The sequence below is a fragment of the Xenopus laevis genome, chromosome 6L, assembly GCF_017654675.1.
Source record: "Xenopus laevis strain J_2021 chromosome 6L, Xenopus_laevis_v10.1, whole genome shotgun sequence".
NCBI classification, from domain to species: domain Eukaryota; kingdom Metazoa; phylum Chordata; class Amphibia; order Anura; family Pipidae; genus Xenopus; species Xenopus laevis.
This window is the reverse complement of record NC_054381.1, coordinates 3636150-3659359: the sequence shown is the minus strand read 5'-3', so window position 1 is coordinate 3659359 and position 23210 is coordinate 3636150. Positions and strand designations below refer to the sequence as shown.

Genomic DNA, 23210 nt, shown 5'->3' with positions numbered 1-23210 from the left:
CCATTTAATTGTGTAACCAGGACATGGGGATGGACATCAGGTCCCCCATTCTGGTGCACAAACAAGATTCTGAGATGATACAAGACTTGTCTTAATAACAGTGTCCACAAAATGGCTCCTGCCTGCTTGTTATAATTATGAATTCCCAGACTGGAGGAAACAAGATTCAAATAATTTATATAGTGTCATTAAAGTTCATTTTGCTTCACTAATGTGATAAAATAGGATTATAAATAATTTTTTTGGGTGACGGGTAGGGTTGCTGGTGCCGGTATTAAGATAATACCGGCAATTACATTGGCCGGGAATTTTTTGTGGGGAGAAATGACACTTACTTTTAAGCAGCTTCGCTGCTCCCTCCTCCCTCCCTGCTCCAAATTCTCCTGCTCAGCTATGCGGGCTGCGCTACGGTGGCGTCAGCGTGACTGGGGGCCAGCAGCAAGTTGCATTGTTTTCTGTAAATCATCTTGTTCTTACCCAGGACCTGGGAAGTAACTACAGAGGAAGCAGACCCTGTGGCTAGTTAGGGATATTGCAAATTTACCGGTAGCTACATTGCCTGTAGATTTGTAATACCGGCCCCCGACTTGGCGGCTGTTTCACCGGATGGGCCGATAAAATACCGGCCAGGTGGCAACTCTACCTGCTGGGAATGTGGAATAATATTAAGGATCCTAATTAAGGATAATGGATTATTTGCTGCAGAGAATTCATGTGTATCATTGCGCTGCCTGTGCTGTTTCCATGTGAATAAAACCGTTTCTTATCAATAACAAACCCAGTGAATAATCTGATGGGACAGAATGACACCAGAATTACCCACAGCCACAAATACTCCAGGGAACAGGAATGAAACCAATAAATCTCCAATAACTTTGATGCAACTGCTAGAAAACTTGAGCTGTAGCAAAAAATAAATCAACATGTTGCTGATTATCAGTGAATAAAGCTCCTGACTCCACTCATATAATAACTGATATAATAACTCCTGGCACTGAGTTCTGGGGTCGGGCTCAGTACTTACAGCAGCGCGTCTTTATTTACCTCAGAGTTGTTTTTAATACACTTCAAAAACTGGTTCTGCCTTATAATCTGACAAGAACACGTTCTCTTCTTTACTCTAAACATTGATTTGATTAAATGTTAAAACGTTAGCTCATTAGTATTCTCACGTATAGAGAGAGGGCATCATCCGCCCACCAAAAAATGGATTTATCACTGGCAGAGTAGCAAAGTGAAAGAAGCAATTTGATTGGCTGTGGTAGAGAAATTGAAACCGGGTTATATCACTGGAACTGCACTGAGGTGTCTCGTCCCTAGGGGCGGGGCTAAAGATGCCAATGCTTCATCCCATATCTGCTGCTGTGCTGCTCCCTCCTCCTGTGTCCCCGACATTCCCATCCCCTGTACTCACATCTCCAGCCTCATCTACTGGGTAAGTCATTTTCCCTCCTCCTCCTCCTCCTGTACTGTCTGTGGGACTGGGGCTTAATCCTGCTGCAGGGACTGATAGAGAGGGGAGACTGGGGGTTAATCCTGCTGCAGGGACTGATAGAGAGGGGAGACTGGGGGTTAATCCTGCTGCAGGGACTGATAGAGAGGGGAGACTGGGGGTTAATCCTGCTGCAGGGACTGATAGAGAGGGGAGACTGGGGGTTAATCCTGCTGCAGGGACTGATAGAGAGGGGAGACTGGGGGTTAATCCTGCTGCAGGGACTGATAGAGAGGGGAGACTGGGGGTTAATCCTGCTGCAGGGACTGATAGAGAGGGGAGACTGGGGCTTAATCCTGCTGCAGGGACTGATAGAGAGGGGAGACTGGGGGTTAATCCTGCTGCAGGGACCGATAGAGAGGGGAGACTGGGGGTTAATCCTGCTGCAGGGACTGATAGAGAGGGGAGACTGGGGGTTAATCCTGCTGCAGGGACTGATAGAGAGGGGAGACTGGGGGTTAATCCTGCTGCAGGGACTGATAGAGAGGGGAGACGGGGGTTAATCCTGCTGCAGGGACTGATAGAGAGGGGAGACTGGGGGTTAATCCTGCTGCAGGGACTGATAGAGAGTGGAGACTGGGGGTTAATCCTGCTGCAGGGATTGATAGAGAGGGGAGACTGGGGGTTAATCCTGCTGCAGGGACTGATAGAGAGGGGAGACTGGGGGTTAATCCTGCTGCAGGGACTGATAGAGAGGGGAGACTGGGGGTTAATCCTGCTGCAGGGACTGATAGAGAGGGGAGACTGGGGGTTAATCCTGCTGCAGGGACTGATAGAGAGGGGAGACTGGGGCTTAATCCTGCTGCAGGGACTGATAGAGAGGGGAGACTGTGGGACTGGGGGATAAACTGGTCCCAGTACAACATGTATTTATTGTAGTGATATGAGAGGGGGGATCCCCACAGGCAGCTTTATATGGTGGGTTTGTGTTCCTTGCTGTCAGGTTCTCCAGAGATGGAAACAAGGAGGTTAGAGGGGAAATGGGAGAATGAAGAGCCGGACACTGAGGATCCTCTGGACACAATAAAGAGGGAAATGGATCCCGTTCCTGGGGCCGGTGAGTAACGTTTCTCTATTAATAAGACACATGTTATACACAGCACAGACTTCTCTAGGGGACATTCAGGGTTAATACTAAACTCTGGGTTTGCTGTGGGGGCAGAGGGGGATAATGGGACAGTATTTGTGGGTGGGGCTTGGGCAGTATTTGTGGGTGGGGCTTGGGCTGGGTACAACTGAGGCTCATTAGGTGCAGAAGAATGAGCAGCTTCTGTTTCTATAGAAAGATTTGCTCATAACCCCTATAAAGCCTGTATGAAGTATTTCTCATCTAACACAAGCACTTCCTTATTTCCAGCTTTACTCACCCCTGTCTCTTCCTTACTCCCAGCTTTACTCACTCCTGTCTCTTCCTTCCTCCCAGTTTTACTCACCCCTGTCTCTTCCTTACTCCCTGCTTTACTCACCCCTGTCTCTTCCTTACTCCCAGCTTTACTCACCCCTGTCTCTTCCTTACTCCCAGCTTTACTCACCCCTGTCTCTTCCTTACTCCCAGCTTTACTCACCCCTGTCTCTTCCTTACTCCCAGCTTTACTCACCCCTGTCTCTTCCTTACTCCCGGCTTTACTCACCCCTGTCTCTTCCTTACTCCCAGCTTTACTCACCCCTGTCTCTTCCTTACTCCCAGCTTTACTCACCCCTGTCTGTTCTTTACTCCCAGCTTTACTCACCCCTGTAATTTTCTCACGGACAGATTCCCAAGAGGAGGAACTGGAAATCTTAAATTTCAAGATAAAGGAAGAACTGGATTCTGAGGATCAGCTAAGCCCAATGGAAAGATCAGCAGTTCCACTCTCTGAGGAGGGTAAGTAGCTGTGGATTCTGTGTGTAGAACTGGGGTTCAGGCAGGTTTAACTCAAGACTCACTGTCTGTTGTCAGGTTTCTCTGAAGATGAACCAGAAATATTAAAGATTTTGATAAAGGAAGAAGAACCAGACTCGGAATATGATTTGAACCCAGATGAGAACTTGGATGTTTCTCTTTCTGATGAGGGTAAGTATCTTAATATTCTTTCATCAAACCAGTTATTTAAATTCAAATATCCCAGCTGGTGCCTTGTTCCAGCAGTAATTACCTGGTTCTCCAAGACAGTAACATGGAGTTGGCAACATGTGGGCTGGACTGATATTATTGGGGTTGGATTATTATGGGAAGGCACTGTAGGGCTTGTTAAACAGCAGAACCCAATTAAACGCAGGCCGTTGAGTAATTAGTGGGAAGTTACAGCAAGATGGAGTGGAAAGGAGAGTTAAAAGAGAGTTAAAAGAACTGGGCTGGAAGCAGAGGGCTGATGTTACTGGAGACGTAATAGAAAGAGGATTGGGCTAGTGAATAATGAAGATGGCTCAGTGGGAGTATGGATGAAGCAGGCAGGAGAATAATGGAGATATTGATGACTTAATGGAGGACACAGAGTAATGACAAAGAGGAAGGTTGGAGGAGGCAGCAGTCATTGCACTCTGTACAATTCCAACTCCATCCTTATCTCATTGTCTGGCAGTCTCTGTATGTGAGTTTTCATCTGTGAGCTTTCACTAGTCATTGTGGTGATCTGATTGGTGGGAAAATGTTTTCTTGATTTAGCCCAGCCCATAAAGGGTAAAAATCTGTTTGGTGCCCACGTTTTCTGCCCTCTATGTGAAAAAATAACTGCTTCTCCCAATATTTTAATTACAGCTGTGGAAATGGAGCCATTACGGTGTAGTGAAGAATCGAATCACAGAAAACTTACCAACTCACAGCGGAAATCAGGCACAAGATGTGAAGATTCCTCAATGGGCTCAGATGCTTCAGTGTTTACCTGCTGTAAGTGTGGAAAATACTTCTCTTTGGCGAGAGAACTCGCCGAGCATCTTCACGTATGTACTGGTTACAACACGGAGAGCAGCAGGAAAGCCGGGGTGAAGCCTTTTATCTTTACAGAGTATGAGAAGGTACAAATCCCTCCCTCCGGAGAGAAACCATTCACCTGCGCAGAGTGTGGTAAAAGCTTTTCCCGGAACAGCAATTTGTTGGCGCACAAGAGGCTTCACCGAGGGGAAAAACCGTTTGCGTGCAAGGTGTGTGCAAAACGCTTCTCTCAGAAAAACAACCTTATGGCTCATGAGCGGATTCACACAGGGGAGAAACCTTTCACGTGCACCGAGTGTGAGAAAAGCTTTTCCCAGAAGAGTAGCCTTCAGGCACATAAGAAAATCCACACGGGAGAGAAACCCTTCGCTTGCACCAATTGTTTGAAACGGTTTTCTCATAAGCATCAGCTTGTGATCCACATGAGCATTCACACTGGGATAGCGAAGTTCATTTGTTCCGAATGTGGCATGAGCTTCTCCCTAAAGAGCAGCCTTCACAGGCACCAGAAGATTCACGCAGGAGATAAACCCTTTATATGTACAGAATGTGGCAAAAGGTTTTGCACAAAGCACGAACTTCAGAAACACCAGAGGAGTCACACGGGGGAGAAACCTTTTACCTGTAAAGAATGCGGCAAATGTTTTGCTACCAACAGAAACCTTTATGTGCACCAAAATGTTCACACCGGGGCAAAACCCTTTTCATGTTCCGATTGTGGCAAATATTTCTCTCAGAAGAGCAGTCTGCACAGGCACCAGAACATCCACACGGGGGCGAAACCATTCACCTGTACCGAGTGCGGGAACAGCTTTGCTTTAAAAAGCACCCTTCTCCGGCACCAGACCATTCACACGGGGGAGAAACCGTACACCTGTACGGAATGCGGGAAAAGTTTTTCTTTAAAGTGCACTCTTCGTAAACATCACAAAATACACACGGGGGAGAAACCGTTCATGTGCACGGAATGTGGGAAATGTTTCAACAACAGACATAAACTGCGCAACCATCATAAAATTCACACCGGAGAGAAACCTTTCGTCTGCACAGAATGCGGCAAAGGTTTCTGCAACAGGAGCAGCCTTCACACTCACCAGAAAATCCATACGGACGAAAGGGACTTTGCATGTACAGAGTGCGGGATGCGTTTCTTTCAAAGGCGAGACGTTCGCAGACATATGAAAATTCACAGAACGGATAAATCTATAGTTCCCGGAGGCAGGAAGGGTTTCTCTCAAAACAGCCACCGGATTGGCTGTCGAAACTTACCCACAGGTCCAAAATCGTTAACGTGCAAAGAATGTGGGGAGTGTTTTGCACTAAACAACAACCTTCTGAAACACTTACAAATACACATGGAGCCGAAACCCTCCCCTTGCACAGAATGTGGGGAATGCTTCTCTGTAAAGTGCCACCGAAACACTCACATAGGGGAGAAACCATTCACGTGTACGGAATGCGGGAAAAGCTTTTCACTGAAGAACAGCCTTCTGGCCCACAAGAGGATTCATAAAAAACGGAGACTCTTTGCATGCGCAGAATGTAGGAAAAGGTATTTTATGAGGTCCAGTTTACTGGCGCATGAGAGGATTCATACAGGCAGGAAACCCTTCATGTGTGCTGAGTGTGGGGACATATTTTCTCACAGGTACCAACTTCTAATACACATTAAAGTCCATACAGGGGTAGAACCTTTCACCTGTAAAGAGTGCGGAAAATATTTCACCTTAAAAAGCAGCCTTCTTAGGCACCAGGCAGTTCACGCAGGAGCGAAACCATTCAGGGGTGTAGAAAGTGGAAAGCCATTTCGTTTAAGGCGTAGCCTACAGAAACACTCAAGACTCCACAGAGCGATGAAGCTTTTCATGTGCACAAAGTATGGCAAAAAAAAGGGCAGCCGTCGCTCTCACAAGAAAAGCCCCGCGGGAGAGAAACCATTCCTGTGCGCAGTGTGCGGGAAACCGTTTTCTCAAAGAAGCAGCCTTCACAGGCACCAGCGGGGGGAGAAACCATTCACATGCAGAGAAAGAAGGAAACGCTAATATGAAAAACACTTTCATTCACCTGGAAGGTGAACAAACCATCGACTCTACTTTCCAGTGTGGGAACAGTTACTCCAGGGAATTTATTACTTTATTAAACTGCTCACCTGGCAAAGAGTCCGAGGCAGCAGGTAGAAGATCCCTGGTGGAATCACAGCAGAATGTCATGGACGTGTCCCTTCATGGGAACCACTTGCCTTCTCTGCTCACAGTGGTCCTGTTACTATGGAGCTTGTTATTGCATTGGAATTGTCTTCACTATCTGGGAAGCTGCATTTATTGCTCTCCTTGTGATAATTGTCCAGCCTGTGTCCCTATCATATGAGCGGCAGCCAGATTTAGATATAGGTACCAGAGAACTTCTCACCTAAAACTGCTGCTCTAGATTCAGGCCCGCGGGTGCCTATATGGTAGATAGGAGGCTCTGTTTATACCAGGGGTCACTCTGAAGCTGCAAATTCTCACTGACCCAAATCAATTTACATTGAAGAGCAAGTAAAGTCCTGAATACATTTCATTGCTTTTTTATGGCATAAGACTACCAATCTGGTTCCATCTAGAGTCCTGCAGAGGGTCCCACGGAATTCCCACAAATCTCTCAGCATTTGGGCGGAAAAGCCCAGATGTCCTCACTGTGCCGGTGGCCGGCGGGTGCTCAGTGGAGGCAACCAGGGAGGTTTCGGACAGCTGTAAAACTTTAAAAAAAACAAGACTCAGGCTCTCCAGCAATATTCCCAAGGTGTGATGTCATTTCTGGTTCTTGAGTCAGTCCTGCCATGAAATTCTGACATCACGTCCAGTTTGCAGAGACATTCAGCAGGGTGGGTTTGGCAGAGCATTTCTTTGGGCAGGTTTGGGTTGGAGAACATATCACAGCCAATGTGGGTACATGGGTCCGGGTCGGAGTGCAGATATGCGGGTCAGGTGTGGGTCTACAAAAACAGACCCATGCAACCCTCCATCCCTGAGCCCCAGCTATTCCGAGCAGTAGTCACTTCTGGGTCCTTAGTAAAACCTTCCTTCTGTTCCCCTAACAGTGTTTTCCTTATGTGCAGGATACAAGTTCATTTGTTTGGACTTATAAGTCACAGCAGCTACAGGCAGAAGCTCCTGTCATGTCAGTATTGGGGATCCCTGCCATAAAGCAAGACAATTTTTTGTGAGCACTCCCCCATGTTAGCACAAGAAAAGTACTGAATTAATCATTCTCCCCCCCCAGAACAATCATATTATTTTTATATAATATTTCTTAATACAAACTGACTGAACGTTATTTATTTAAAGGGAAAGTAAAGGCTGGAAATGAAACTAAATATGCAAGAAGTGTTCCCTAGACCCATTTTTTAAATTGGCTGTCTATGAAAAAAAAAACATGAAGTTTAAACTCATCTTGAGGATGAATTCCCAATGCATAATATTTCTTCAGTCCTTCATAAGAAGCCCCCATTCCTCACTAGGCTTATTGGTTCCTCCAGGGCTTACTGGATGCTGGTGTGTAGAGCAGGGCTGCTACATTTAAAGTAGGGATGCACCGAATCCACTATTTTGGATTCGGCCGAACCCCGAATCCTTCATGAAAGATTCGGCCAAATACCGAACCGAATCCTAATTTGCATATGCAAATTAGGGGTGAGAAAGGAAAAACAGCTTAGATGTCCTTTTTTTGTTATAAAAGGTCGCGCAATTTCCCTCCCCACCCCTAATTTGCATATGCAAATTAGGTTTTCGGTTCGGCCGGGAAGAAGGATTCGGCTGAATCCGAATCCTGCTGAAAAAGGCCAAATCCTGAATTCGGTGCATCCCTAATTTAAAGGGCCAATATATACCTTTTTCCATAAATGGCACTTAAACTGAGCATATTTTCCCTTATTGTTTGTATTAGGGATGCACCAATTCAGCCGAACCGCGGAATCCTTCGCTAAAGATTCAGCCGAATACCGAACCGAATGGGAAGACATTTTTTACTTCCTTGTTTTGTGACAAAAGTCAGTGATTTCCCTCCCTGACCCTAATTTGCATATGCAAATTAGGATTCGGTTCGGCCAGGCAGAAGGATTCGGCCGAATCCTGCTGAAAAAGGCTGAATCCCGAACCGAATAATGGATTCGGCGCATCCCTAGTTTGTATTAAGCAATATGTATGGATGTTTTTATTGTTTGCACTAAACAAGAAAATGAAACCAGTTTCACTTGAGCACTTCCTGGTCCTGCCGAGCAAAGGAGAAGCCGATGAATTTAATTACCAGAGCAACAAGAAACCCTCTCAATAACAAGCTGCACTTTATCACAAAGGGGTATAGTTGTCAAATAATGAAGTAAGAGATTGTCACAGTCCTCTAGAGTGAAATTCCGACACTCCATTCATATCTATGGGATTTTGAAAGGTGCATTTATCAATGGATGAACTTTCACCCATTGATAAATACTCTTTTAAAAATCCCATATATATTAATGGAGTGTCGGAATTTCACTCTAGAGGACTGTGGCAATCTCTTACTTTATTATTTGATAAATATACCCCCAAAGGCTCCTTATCCTCCTCTGAATGAACTGCCTTGTTTGTAGAAAAGGACATTTTTTATTTTTCAAATTGATTTAAAATAGTCAAAATGCAAGTCCTATTGTCTGTGCTAATTTTTAGGTGTATGTTGCATTGGTTGAATGGCACAAATGTGAATGGCAGTTGCTGTTCAGGCGACAGGCAGTTTCCATTCATCTCTATGGCAGGCAGTCTGATGAGTGACAGGTGTTTCCCCAGTCTAAAAGAATGGATTTAGGATTTATTCAGACTTTTTGTATTTCCTTTCCCGCCCCTTTATGACAATACTTGGCACATGGAGTTATTTTGGCCCAAATAATTCACCTTGGGAAATGAATTGAATTTATGAATTTTACAGAAAACCTGTATGTGCCAGTGTAGGAGAATAGCCCTACTGGGTCCTCCATTCCTGAGGTTGGGGGAGAAGGAGGGCAAGTCGCTGTGTTCTCTACATTTAGGGGAAACAAGTAGATTTAGGGAGTTTGCCTCCAGGTGGCAGTAGCAAACTGTCATGCCACAAGCTGGAGGATAGTAACCACACAATGTACCTAGAAGAACTAGGGCTTGGAACTGGTTCATATCTTGTTGAGAAACGGATCATATATACAAGGTTTCTCATGTAGAACTGTATAGCAATCAATAGTAGCACTGAATTTACTAACTGAAGGAAAATGTCTTCTCTGGTTCTTATGTTATAAGATATCATGTTCTTAGAATCCGGCCTCTCCCTGAGGTCTAACACTCTCTTTATTGTGACATGTAACCATTGCATTGCCTTTGTTACCTGCCTTTAGTAAATATGGAATATTTTCAATAAAAAGAATGTATAAAGAGTCCAGTTCCTGATCAGCTTTAGTCACTGTGTGTTGCTGCATTACTGGGGTTAGAGAGGCTTTGGTCACTGTGTGGTTACTCTCTACTGTGGTTTAGAGAGGCAGCCATTGCTTAGGTACTGACCAACTCCAGTTACTCGCACACTGAACTGTTTCCATCCCTTATGCTGCAATTCCCCCCTATGGCCTCTAGATGGAGCTTTGGCTCGGCCATACTCTGGGGCAAATTCACTAAGATGCGAAGTTGCACCAGGCGCAACTTCGCCGCACTTCGCCAGGGCTCCGCAAATTCACTAAAATCCGAAGTTGCGCACAGGGGTAGCGTAAGGTTGCGGAGTTGCGCTAGCGTTGATTCGCTATATAAAGCGAAGTTACGCTAGCGAAGGCTAATTTGCATACGGCACCAAATTCAAATTTCAATGGAGGAACACGTATCTGCACTACAAATGCCTAGAAAACCTTCAAATCAGCAAATAAAATTTTTATTTTGCCCTACACATGTGCCCACTGTCTAGGTAAGTTGCCATGAGTCAGGAAATGTAGGGGGGAAGGAGGGGAGCCCCAAAAAATTTTCGATCTTTTTCAGCCTATCACCCATAATGTAGAAAACACGCCAGCGTTTTTTGGGACTTAGAAAAAAAATTGACTTTTTTTTAAACAATCCCTATCTACTCTATTGCGCTTCGCCTGGTCTGAGGTGGCGATGGAAGTCTAGCGTAAAAGGTAGCGTTCAGTACACTGCGCAAGTTAGTGAATTTGCGTAGTTTCGTCGCTAGCGAAACTTCGCCTGGCGTAAGGGTGTGAAGTAACACTAGCGAAACTACGCCAGCGTTTGTTAGTGAATTTGCGCAGTAGCGAAAATGCCAAACGCTAGCGAATTAACGCTAGCATTCGGAGCTTCGCGGCTTAGTGAATTTGCCCCTCTGAGTATTGTGGACAACTGGGATCAATGCACTGGGTGAAAACCACTGAGAACTCCAAGGGGCCCTGAGAGCCAGACCCGGACTGGGAATCTGTGGGTTCTGGCAAATGACAGAGGGGCTGCTATAAGGTCCCATAGAAAGTCAGTATTTAGTGGGCTGGTGGGGGCTGTTTGGGCCTCTGTGTACCTGAAATGCCAGGGCCTATTTTAATTCTCATTCTGGACCTGCCTGAGAGGCTAAATAGGAAAGAGAAAAATCCTGGAGCAACCTGGAAAATAAACCAGAGCATCAGATAAAAACAGCAGCTTGCAGTTATGGGGGGTACCTTCTTATAAAGCTTTGCTGATGCTCAAACTTCCTTTCCTCCCTTTGCAAAAAGATGTGCCTTTCACTTTAAAACTGACACCTTTATTGGAGCTGCTCGTAGACCCTCCCCTCTGGTCCCTGGAGCTTGTGTATAAAGACTGGGCCCGTAGTAACCCATAGCAACCAAGCAGGGATCGACTTTTTCCTGCCGCCTTCAGGTTGAACAATGGAAGTAAAAATGTGGTTACTGCCCAGGGGTAACTGTATAAATCCGGATGTCTCAGGAATAATAAATAATATTGTCAGACAGCAGAAGAAAGGCCCCCCTATTGCTCCCAGTTAGAAATGCAAGAGTTTGTTGTTGGAATATGTGGATATGATCTGAAGATAATGGCCAACTGTAATGAGTTCAGTGATGGACCCACAATACACAGCTGCCCAGTAGGACTGGGGGGCACAGGGAAGATGATGGATCTCTATGTACAACCTGGAGCAACAGCTCAGCCGGATGTGAATCTTGTGTAGGACATTGTGTAGGACATTGTGTAGGACATTGTTGTGTAGGTGATGAGCTGGGGGAGTGAAACAGTCAGGAGGGTGTGAAGACTTAATACAAAGAAACAATAAAAATATAGAGACAGATTATAAACGTGTCACCCAATAGTGGCTGTTCAGTCTCAGTGGTACAACAAGCACAACATGACACCAGGGGATGTGTCACTCAATAATCCCCCACTCATTGCTGCTACTGGTGTCCTGTTGTAGGGAATGTCCGACCCACACAATCTGTCTGGTCTCGAGCTGCTGCTGCCAAATCCAGGCCTTTTACTGACCTGCTGAAACCCTGTTGTACATTAAGGGCCACACACATAAATATACACACAAATATACACAATGACACACAAATATACACACACATATACACACTGACACACACACATATACACACTGACACAAATACACACACATATACACACACACACACAAATATACACACTGACACACATATACACACACGGATCTCTATCAGAGTGACTGACACACAATCCCAACCAATAGTCCAATTCCCAGACACACATAGAGTTGACACCTTTTTTAAAATGTATTACCGGCTGGGGTGGGCGGGGTCACAAAGGGGCGGGTCGTGATGTCAAAAGGGGCGGGGCCGCGCCACGTCGCTAGAAGAAGTAAAAGAAACGGTAAGTTCCAGGGGATTGGGGGCAGGCCGAGGGCTCCTTTTAATGGTATTACAAATTTACCAGCAGCCAGGCCCAGATTTGTGGCAAGGCCGCATAGGCCCGGGCCTAGGGCGGCAAAAAAATAGGGGCGGCATGCCGCCCAGCTGCATTATGGGGATGTGTGCGTCCCCATTAAATTACAGCAGCTGTGCCGGTGTTTTTTCGCGCTGGGAAGGGGAGGTGAGGTGGGCGATAGGACCGTGCGGCCACATGGTCGGACCGCGCGGCCTAGGGGCGCCGGTCATTGAAATCCGGCACTGCCAGCAGCTACATTGCCGGTAAATTTGTGATACCGGCCCGGGCAGGTATTTTACCGGCCGGGTGGCAACCCTAGACACACATCAGCCCTGCTGACAAAGACAAAGTTCCACTGATACCGGATCTCTCAGCAGCGATCCTTCCCATAATCCTCCATGTTACCCGCGCTCCTAATTCCTCTCCTTCCTGTAATAACACACGTCACTTCCGCTACCTTGCTGCTCTCCCCACACAGTGTCCACCTTTCCTCCGCAACTTCCGGCCGCTGTCAAATCCAACACTTCCTTCTGGACCCGCCATTGCTTTTATTTTGGTCATGTGACTTCCGCTCGGCACCAAAACATTCTTAAAGGGATACTGTCATGGGGAAAAAAAATTCCACATTCTGCTCAGATAAATCCTATTTGACATCTACTGGATCCAGATGAAGTCAAGAACAAGGATTTGCCCCACTGCATTGTACACTAAGGGGCTGTGTAAAATATCGCATGGTATGTGTCATTTAATGCCAGATTTGCCACCGTTATTTTACATTGCGTCCATCACTCTAAGAAAAAACGTGTACAAATTTTACTCCAGCGCTACCTCACACTCTTACTCCAGGCAAAGTTTCACTCTGGCGAAAGAGCGTTACTTCACAAATTCACTAAGACCAAACTTGCCTTCACCACCTCAGACCAGGGAAGTGCAATAGAGTAGATAGGACTTCCTCAACATTATAATTCATATATAATGCTCGTGTATAATTCATATATAATACACAAAAGCCATGAATATCCTGTAAATTATATCCTTATAAACGGTGAGTTCTGATGTCATTTCTGTCACATGACTCACTGAAATTTGTGTATTATAATAAATAAAGTACCCCCAGTTGTAAAATATGAGGATATTAGAAGTTACCTCGGAGTTCCATGACCTGTATAAAAACACTCAGCCTTCGGCCTCGTACTTTTATATGGTCATGAAACTCCTCGGTAACTTATAATATCCTTATATTTTACAAAAGGGGGTACTTTATTCCCTATATAATGCTCGTGTATAATGCAACGGTGCAGATTTATTCTTCATACATGTGTCCCCTTTGTGTGAAAGTGCAGCCATTATGGTTAATACTTTATTATTCAGCACTGACGGGGCACAGAGCTTGGTGGGAATTCCTGGACCTTCATGATGTTCAAGTTTTTCCGATGATCTTTGCCTGATCAATTCAAAAATAGCCCCTTTATTGGAGCTCCCTATAGATGTTCTCTGGTCCCTGTCTGTGTTTCACATGAGGGGTGGGCGTGTCCCTGCCAGAAGCACAGTAGGAGGGGGACAGCCAATCACAGCCCTGCAGTCACACAAGCACAGACAGGCTTCAGTTCCCTATCAGGTCCTGCTAGCTGCTGATTGGTTCCTGTCCTACAGTGCAGTGAGCTGAGGGCACAGCCTGGGAATTCAGGGAGCAGCAAGTGGAAGAGAAGGGAGGGATTATTAAGGTTTTTGCAGAAATATTCAATAAATCGGCCTGAAACACGACTTTTTTAAGCACAATTCTTCTATATGTAAATGAGTATAACACACTGGTACATTCTTATTTTTTACACAGAATATCTCCTTTAAAGTGTTTGGTTATGTGAGAATGGGTTAAACTAAGGGGGCAACTCATTGGCTCACAGGACAACAGCAATTGGGCTGCGATGGATGGCCGGACTGTACCACATGTACATCTGTGCTCACTGGAAAGGACTTTCCTCACCCACACACAGGCAGATGGTTTAGGCCGGCCCAGATTTGTGGGCAAGGCTCAGCTGCCCTGTGATATAGTTGTGATACGAAGTAGATACTTCATGGGTTTGGGGCTGGAAATAAGGCACGAATAAAGGTTGTTTGCTGGCATGGTCGCTTTTTTCTTGTCCTCAAATTTCCTAAACTTTGATCTTGGCCTTATATCCCTTCTGCCTCTCCCATAGATCTCCATTTCCCATGCACTTCACTTTGGGTATACCGATTGAATTGATGGTTTGGAATTACACGGTGGCTGCCTAGCAACGGACTTTGGCACCAAAGCACAGTGAAAGGCTTCATTGGGTCTAATGGGATTCGCTTTGCTTCTACTGAAGAAGATCCCGGTGGAGGATTGAAACGTTGAGCTGAGTTAAATAAAACGAATAGTGAATAATAGACACACACAAATTAACTACATACAGAACACGATTAAGAAATAACGTTACAAATAAAGTAGCATAAGGGTGCTTACACACGGGCGTTTTTTGCTGCGCTCCCCTGCGTCCCACCTGTGTTTGCCGCATACATGCGTCTGTGTGGGTACAGTCCCCTTTACAATAATTGAGTGCGTTACTCCTGCGTTCCCCTTCGGCTGAACGGAAGAAAGCGTAACTCAGGTGAGCGCAGAAAAAAAACGCCCGTGTGTAAGAGCCCTTAGGCAGCTCCTTGTGATAAGAGAGAATCGATCTATCGACGATGGGAAAGAATTCTCAGCACCGAAGTTTCTCGGCACTGATGTTTGTGAACTAAACAATGGGCCACAAATGCTTCTTCAGTTCACAGTATTTGATTGGAGAACTCATTAATGATCATAATTACATGAGTGAAAGAATGAAAATATTAGGGATGCACCAAATCCATGATTTGGCCTTTTTCAGCAGGATTCGGCCGTATCCTTGTGCCTGGCCGAACCGAATCCTAATTTGCATATATAAATTAGGGACAGGGAGGGAAATCACGTGACTTTTTGTCAGAAAACAAGGAAGTAAAAATTTTTTCCCCTTCCCACCCCTAATTTGCATATGAAAATTAGGGTTCGGATTCGGTTCGGCCGAATCTTTCACGAAGGATTCGGGGGTTCGGCCGAATCCAAAAAAGTGGATTCGGTGCATCAATAGAAAATATGTTATGACTTTGCAGCGAAGGGAGGCAAGCTGCATTGGGATTGGATGGCAGTACAATAAAATAAGGAGCTGTACTCCCTATGAAGCTGCACACATGGCCTGGTGAGAAATACAATAAGAAGCAGTTAGACTTGGCCCTGAGACTTTTATAAGCAAACGGTTCTTCCTTTCCATGGCATCGGCTTGGAGAGTGATTGGATGTCAGCCGCGGAACAGTCTGCACTATGGTATTTTGTTACTGAACCTGCTTTACACCAGCCTTTAAAGGGGCAGTGTAAACTTGAATTTAGTGTGAATCAGATACAGAAATCATATTAAAATGTGTTGCACCCATTCATTTCATTTAAAAAAAATCACCCTGTCTTGATATGTCTCTGTTACAATCAACCAATGTTCAAGATTATTTTTATTTCACATGTACTTCTGCAGGGACAGGATTTTATTTCGTGCTCAGTAAAATAGCCCGGTGTTACCCAACAGCTGTGCCATTTGGTGCCTACATTTGGCCCTCACCATGAGTCTCCCCCATTCCTGCTGCTCAGGGAAGGAAAGCAGACGCAGCAGGAATCTTTCTGCACCATATCCTGATGTGGATATAGAGGTTACAGACTGCTGGTGCCTTAGGGCAGTCGGATCGGGTGCCCCAATCTACTAAACCAACTTTTCCTCACTGCACATGTGATGACAGTCTCTATTTAATATGGACTTTCAGGTGCTTTTGAAGGTGGCTCAATCGAGAGAAGCTTTTCCCACAATCTGTGCAGGTGAATGGTTTCACCCCTGTGTGAATCACCTGATGCCTCATTAGAGTGTCTTTGTGAGGAAAGCATTTGCCACATTCTGAGCAAGTGTATGGTTTCTCCCCGGTGTGAGTCATGTGATGCCTCAGAAGTTTGTACTTTTGACTAAAGCATTTGCCACATTCTGTACATGAGAACGGTTTCTCCCCCGTGTGAATCATTTCATGCGTCTTCAGACTGGTCTTGTGAGAGAAGCTTTCCCCACATTGTGCACAGGTGAATGGTTTCTCCCCTGTGTGAATTCTCTGGTGGCTGTGAAGGTTGCTCCTTCGATAGAAACTGCAGCCGCATTCGGTACATTTGTAAACATCCTTTCCCGTGTGAATGATCTGGTGTTTGCGCAGGCTGCTGCTCTCAGGGAAAGTCTTTCCGCATTCGGTGCATGTGAAAGGTTTGTCAGGCATGTGAATTTTCTTGTGGTTGTGCAGATTGCTCTTATTAGAGAAGTGTTTGCCACACTCAGGGCATGTGAACGGTTTCATCCCTGTGTGAATGATTTGGTGGCTTTGAAGATTGCTCTTGCGAGAGAAGCTCTTCCCACATTCCGCGCAGGTGAAGGGTTTCTCCCTTGGATAAGGCTGCTGATAGGTAGGGTGCTTTGTCTCAAACTCTGTACAAATGAATGGTTTAATTGCTGTGTAGGCGCTGCCAGTACAGATACACGGGTGGGTGAGATGATCACGGTTTGTTGAAAAGACTGCCCCACATTTACTGCAGATAAACCCAGAGCCCGCCGAGCAATCCTTGTATCTTGTTTCAGACTCCGAGTCAATGTCTCTGCCCGGTGATGACTCCTTGGCTGTAGCCACAGGATCAAATGAACTAAGTGATCCCCAGATTCTTAACCTCGATGAGGAAATGTCTCCATCACAACTCTGTTCATTGTTCAAGCCACTCTCTATTTACAGAAAAGCAAGTATCAGTGTTGAAACACATTTGCTTTGTACTGTCAGACTCATAATTAAGGGCAAGTGTAACACTTTCTGTTAAAACAAGTAGCTAATATATCTGGAAAGACCCGATACAGGGAGAGATATAAGGTGCCGACAGATTAAGTCAGAAGCTTATTGCCCAGTGTATGGGGCCCTCCAACAGGCTTCCCGGATCAATATCTGGCCTCAAGTTGGCCAAAAATCCAGTCGAATCGAGGACCATCGGGTAGTTGATATGGTCCTCAATCCTACCGCCTGTATTCTTCTTGTTGTGATCCGAATGTCGGGCCCACGATTGGATCAGCCCAATATTGCGCTGGGCATAGCAGGGAGAGATCCGCTTGTTGGGCGACGTCACCAAATGAGCAGATCTCCCTATGTAAGACCAGCTTTTAAAAATGTTTTTTTTTCTAGGGGGCTTATTATTTATATAAGAATTGAATTTTACATTACAAAATGTGGTGTAAAACTATATAAATACTTATAATGTTGCATCTACCAATAATGCATATGAAATTCCCATGTGCCACTTTCTTAATATCAGCCAAGTTGTAAATATTCTCTAAATTTATGTTGTAAATGACAGAATTTCCAGCTACTTACCCCCATCAATAACTGCCAAGCTTCCCATTGTGCTCAGATAATCTGCAGAGTCCGCTTCTTCCTCCTTTATCTTTATCTGTAATATTTCTTCTTCATCCTCTGGGGAAGCTGCCAGTAAGGAATCAACAATAGAGTGAGTGTCAATGCAAGATATTACCAGCCACACTGTGCATGACCCCCACCAGTACATTGAAATGCAGAACCTTCTGTTGAGTTGACGTCATCTTCGGAGTCCAGTTCTTCCTCCTTTATCTGTAATATTTCTGATTCAGCCAATGGGGAATCTGGGAGTAAGGAAGAGACAGGGGGGAGTAAAGCTGGGAGTAAGGAAGAGACAGGGGTGAGTAAAGCTGGGAGTAAGGAAGAGACAGGGGTGAGTAAAGCTGGGAGTAAGGAAGAGACAGGGGTGAGTAAAGGTGGGATTAAGGAAGAGACAGGGGTGAGTAAAGCTGGGAGTAAGGAAGAGACAGGGGTGAGTAAAGGTGGGATTAAGGAAGAGACAGGGGTGAGTAAAGCTGGGAGTAAGGAAGAGACAGGGGTGAGTAAAGCTGGGAGTAAGGAAGAGACAGGGGTGAGTAAAGGTGGGATTAAGGAAGAGACAGGGGTGAGTAAAGCTGGGAGTAAGGAAGAGACAGGGGTGAGTAAAGCTGGGAGTAAGGAAAAGACAGGGGTGAGTAAAGATGGGAGTAAGGAAGAGACAGGGGTGAGTAAAGGTGGGATTAAGGAAGAGACAGGGGTGAGTAAAGCTGGGAGTAAGGAAGAGACAGGGGTGAGTAAAGCTGGGAGTAAGGAAGAGACAGGGGTGAGTAAAGGTGGGATTAAGGAAGAGACAGGGGTGAGTAAAGCTGGGAGTAAGGAAGAGACAGGGGTGAGTAAAGGTGGGATTAAGGAAGAGACAGGGGTGAGTAAAGCTGGGAGTAAGGAAGAGACAGGGGTGAGTAAAGCTGGGAGTAAGGAAGAGACAGGGGTGAGTAAAGGTGGGATTAAGGAAGAGACAGGGGTGAGTAAAGCTGGGAGTAAGGAAGAGACAGGGGTGAGTAAAGCTGGGAGTAAGGAAAAGACAGGGGTGAGTAAAGCCGGGAGTAAGGAAGACACAGAGGTGAGTAAAGCCGGGAGTAAGGAAGAGACAGGGGTGAGTTAAACTGGGAGTAAGGAAGAAACAGGGGTGAGTAAAGCTGGGAGTAAGGAAGAGACAGGGGTGAGTAAAGCTGGGAGTAAGGAAGAGACAGGGGTGAGTAAAGCTGGGAGTAAGGAAGAGACAGGGGTGAGTAAAGCTGGGAGTAAGGAAGAGACAGGGGTGAGTAAAGCTGGGAGTAGGAAGAGACAGTAAAGCTGGGAGTAAGGAAGAGACAGGGTAGTGTGAACTAAGGACATAGTTTAGGAATATTCGTCAGTTGAAAGTGATATGATTTAGTTATGGATTGGATATGACAAGTGAGGGGGAGGGTAGAATCAAAGATAAACCTCAAGGTTTAGGATGAGAGGAGGATAGTGGGGGATATAATAAAGTTTTCTGGAATATTATGTGTATTTATAATGTAGAATTGGGACTTGCACCTGATAAACAAGAAGAGAGAGCAGAAGATCTGAGATGAAGAGAGTAGAGAGACATCTGTTATTAAAGAGCAGGATAAATAAAAGTGGGACATTATATTTGTAGGTCAGACTGATGATCGGCAATTGATTTCTGAATCTTCAGTCCAGCCTGATGGAACCTCCAGTCTCTGCCCATTTACCAACACCAGGAGCTCCGACAGTTTCCCTTTCTCCTCCCTTCAGACCATCCCAGTCTTTTTATTTCTCTAGATTTCTCTGTAATATTTCTGGGTCTGACTCTTGGGAACCTGCCGGAAACTAATGAGGATTCTGAGATGTGTCAGTGTTTTGTTACTTTGCCTTTATTCTCATAATCTCACCTGACACAAGTCACTTACCCTCATCACTCACTGATGCTGCTGCTGAGATCTCCATCTTCAGTCTGGGAATGTCAGGGACACAGGAGAAGAGGAGCTGCAGGGAGTTGCAGGGAGTTGCAGTGCAACTGGAAGTTCTCAGAAGAAGTGAAGTAATTGTATAAATTAGAAGTCCTGCATATATTGGGATAAAGAAGTAATTAGCCGATAGAAATTGAGCCAGTATTGCAGATAAGCCTTTTATTTTCTTCCTCACACTCTATCTGAGCTGCTTAATGCAGGAAGTGGTCATATGTTAGCCCCGCCTACCGGGGGCGGCACCTTCATCTCTTCCCTATGACGTACAGACGTGTGGGATGTGACAGCCAATGAAATTGCCGATGATATTCATTTCCCCGTTGTCTCTAGCGCTTCCATTTTATTGGTGGGCGGAGGGTCGATTGGTTTGTGTAGCGCTTCCATTTTATTGGTGGGCGGCGGGTTGATTGGTTTGTGTAGCGCTTCCATTTTATTGGTGGGCGGCGGGTTGATTGGTTGGTGTAGCGCTTCCATTTTATTGGTGGGCGGCGGGTTGATTGGTTTGTGTAGCGCTTCCATTTTATTGGTGGGCGGCGGGTTGATTGTTGTGTGAAGTTTGCCGGTTGTGAGTCGAAATTAGGATCGGTGCCGCCTTCTCATTCACTGCTACTGTCTGTTCCAGCTGTCTGTGACATAATCAGACTTCTACTGGGAAGGGAAATGGCGGGACGGGAAAAGGCGGGAAGATTGGGATGAGGGGCGCGGCCTGTGTTTTCTGTTCTACTAAACGGGGAACGTCTTTACCTGACACCGAGTAAGAACTGGAACAGGTTGGGCTGCATTTGCCGTTGATTTGCCCGCAACTTGTGTGAAGTATCAAAGCCTGGTCCCAGTGATTTCTGAGGCCTCACAGTAATATTCATTTTAAGGCCCAGCTCACAGACATCAGTAGAAGTTTGACGAGCGACATTCACTCGTTGAATTAAAAGAAGCAAATGTTTATTTTCAACAAATTAAAAGGATCTGTTCCCTGACAAGTTTTCTATCCACCGTTACGTAGTCCTAAGTATAACTACATGTCAGCGGATACGAAACGCCTCAGGGAACGGATCCTTTTAATTTGTTGATAATAAACATTTGCTTCTTTTAATTCAACGGATGAATGACGCTCGTCAAACTTCTGCTGATATCTGTGACTCACCTACAGCTCCGGGCTTGTGGCGATGCACCCGGGTCGCCCGTCTGATCTGGTGACTTCCCCCTTCATACTGTTTCAGGCATCAGTGAACCCAGGACCCGAGGTTTATACACCCAGGTCACCACCCTTTTCTGCTCAACTTGAAGGACCAGTAACATCAAAAAAAAGTTTAAAAAATTGGTTAGTATACATTGAAAAATAAACACCAACACAAATTAAACTTTTGAATTGCAAAGCCTTTATTAAAAAATAACTTACTGAAACTCCACTTCTGCTCCTCTTGAGAAAAGGCGATAGGGTGACCATCCATCCTGCAGCAGTTGATTTCTTCTCCTTGGCTATCTCTCCTGGACGCGCTCTTCTCTGCCAGCCAGCTTCTTCTTCACCTCCTAGCACTTCTTGATAGACCAGTACGGGTACTGGTCTATGGGGCAGTCGCGGTTGGCACGAAATTGGCGTGTGCTGGCCTATGCCATCCCCTTTCTTTACAGGATCAGGACGATTTCCTTCTGACTGTCCCAGCGGAGACGTTTCCTTTCCTCCCTTGTCGCTCAGAGCAGTGAGACTGACACAGACTACACGGCGCACAAGACACACATTACAGCGAGGAATTGTAGCCCAGATCTGCCAGCACTTGCGCGCAGGAGAGCGATGCGCACAGGAGAGCATTTTTCAGTAGCAGTAGCACAAAATGTCTCGGTCTTAAATATATTGATAATGGATTGAGTGCAGAGGACTCTTGTATTTGTTCCACACAGGTGCAACATGATATGTATCTGTTCTTACTCTATCACACAAACACACTTGCAACCCTTTTGAAGCCCTGGCACACAGAGGAGAGTGGCACCAGTCTGGAACCAATGACATTAATAATGGGCACCAGCAGATCTTTCATTCTGTTGCAAGTCCATGTGTATTGGTAGCCAGAACAAGAAGGCAATCAGATGGCACTCAGGCAAGCAATATATTTTTGATTTATTGATATCTCCACACATGCGTGAGTTCCATCTGATTGCCTTCTTGTTCTGACTCTATTTGGAACCCCTGAGCAACAGAGATCCTAGGTAGAACATCATCTAAGTCACCACACCAGAATCAGGATTTGTGTAAAACATGTTTATTGGTAGCCAGATACAATCTAAACACTGTCAATGGATTGGCCTTTATCTCATTTCCCCCTATCACGTCTCCTACCATCAAGCTGCTTGCTACCCTCCTATATACTAACACACATCCAATGCTGCAGCCACTACTATTCTAAGGGGGGTCACATCTGGGGAACAGACAGCAAGAGCCACTTTCCGCCCACTGTCCTCACTAAGGGTCAAAAGCACCTACACCCAACTGGCTTATATACCATACATTTGGGAAGGTCACAAGCAAACCATAGAGCAGTGGAGGACTAGATACAGAAATAACACAAGACTTGGTCCCTATTAAAGCAGGCACGTTGCTTCCCAAATATGTCACACCCAGGAGATCATTGCACTGCCCCCATATTGCTTTGTATTTGTATTGATGGCAATGAGAACATTAGCAGCCAATCAAGACCCACGCCCAATGCTTATTTTGATTGGCTGCTGACACAACTGTCTGACAACTTGAGCCTCAGATACTGGACCCTTTGCCGCCAACTGGAGTCATAACCTATAATAAAGGGCAAATACATCCCCAACATAGTGAGTGTTAGTATGATTGTTTTAGGGTGCATGTGTGTGCCTCCCCAACACAAACCAGACAGTAAGGTCAAGGTTATAGGGAGCCAATGCCATATACAATTATTTTGCCTGGGCTGCTCTTTCTGACAAGAAATACAACAGCTCCTGTAAAGACATTGTAAGGTTTGCACTGTATGGGGGGACATTAATGTACAACTCTTCCACTCCATCACTTTAGCCCACTAGTGTCTCAGAATACTGTCTTAGGCTAATATATACAAATATAGATACAACTATTAGGGTGGGGGCAGCTGGACACCTTTATTAAACTATGTCCTTCTAGGGTAGTCTCCAGCAGGACTTATGCAAATCTCCTTTTGTTTATTTCAAACCAATAAGAAAAAATACTGAATATTGGGCTGTTAGGAATGGAAGCATTGAAGAGGCAGCAGATGTACAGCACCCACAAGAGTGCCAAGTAATGTATAAATGTTCAATGGACTAATTCATAGTATTTTAATGGCAAAATGTATGTGCGAGTGTGAGAATGGTATCTGGGTAATTATTTACCCCTATTGCTAAATCTGCCAACGTATCATAGGGCAAGTGTTAATAGGATTGAGTAGGATAATACGGAATTGGATTGGGTCTGT

The 23210-nt window shown here is 45.4% G+C and overlaps 3 protein-coding genes across 5 annotated transcripts in view; 2 read left to right on the top strand and 1 right to left on the bottom strand.

Moving 5' to 3' along the window:
• LOC108719524 (gastrula zinc finger protein XlCGF57.1-like) overlaps positions 1–23210 on the top strand; it is a 385853-nt gene that overhangs the window by 128885 nt on the left and 233758 nt on the right. The window lies entirely within an intron of this gene.
• Positions 1239–8418, top strand: LOC108719512 (oocyte zinc finger protein XlCOF6-like). 2 transcript variants are annotated; one of them, XM_041566836.1, is made up of 5 exons: positions 1239–1435; positions 2436–2549; positions 3246–3356; positions 3432–3545; positions 4230–8418. In XM_041566836.1, the coding sequence occupies exons 2-5, from the start codon at positions 2447–2449 to the stop codon at positions 6443–6445; spliced, it is 2544 nt and encodes an 847-aa protein (XP_041422770.1). In that variant the 5' UTR covers positions 1239–1435; positions 2436–2446; the 3' UTR covers positions 6446–8418. The 2 variants fall into 2 exon arrangements, with proteins under 2 accessions (XP_041422770.1, XP_041422769.1); XM_041566835.1 differs by lacking the exon at positions 1239–1435 and having other exon boundaries at positions 2396–2549; positions 4230–8417.
• Positions 15756–20017, bottom strand: LOC108719546 (gastrula zinc finger protein XlCGF8.2DB-like). Of its 2 annotated transcripts, XM_018268474.2 has the most exons (4): positions 19705–20017; positions 17974–18054; positions 17771–17878; positions 15756–17133 (listed from the first exon to the last, which is right to left on the bottom strand). In XM_018268474.2, the coding sequence occupies exons 1-4, from the start codon at positions 19739–19741 to the stop codon at positions 16127–16129; spliced, it is 1233 nt and encodes a 410-aa protein (XP_018123963.1). In that variant the 5' UTR covers positions 19742–20017; the 3' UTR covers positions 15756–16126. The 2 variants fall into 2 exon arrangements, with proteins under 2 accessions (XP_018123963.1, XP_018123964.1); XM_018268475.2 differs by lacking the exon at positions 17974–18054.

What these genes read in the sequence shown, in the direction of transcription:
- LOC108719546 (XM_018268474.2), bottom strand. Translation starts at nt 19,741, where the DNA reads ATGGAGATCTCAGCAGCAGCATCAGTGAGTGATGAGG. An exon ending in AGCATCAGTGAGTGATGAGG is followed by an intron (nt 18,055 to 19,704) that starts GTAAGTGACTTG and finishes CCTTACTCCCAG; the next exon opens with ATTCCCCATTGGCTGAATCA. An exon ending in CTTGGCAGTTATTGATGGGG is followed by an intron (nt 17,134 to 17,770) that starts GTAAGTAGCTGG and finishes TTCTGTAAATAG; the next exon opens with AGAGTGGCTTGAACAATGAA.
- LOC108719512 (XM_041566835.1), top strand. Translation starts at nt 2,408, where the DNA reads ATGGTGGGTTTGTGTTCCTTGCTGTCAGGTTCTCCAGAGATGGAAACA. An exon ending in GGATCCCGTTCCTGGGGCCG is followed by an intron (nt 2,550 to 3,245) that starts GTGAGTAACGTT and finishes TCTCACGGACAG; the next exon opens with ATTCCCAAGAGGAGGAACTG. An exon ending in AGTTCCACTCTCTGAGGAGG is followed by an intron (nt 3,357 to 3,431) that starts GTAAGTAGCTGT and finishes GTCTGTTGTCAG; the next exon opens with GTTTCTCTGAAGATGAACCA.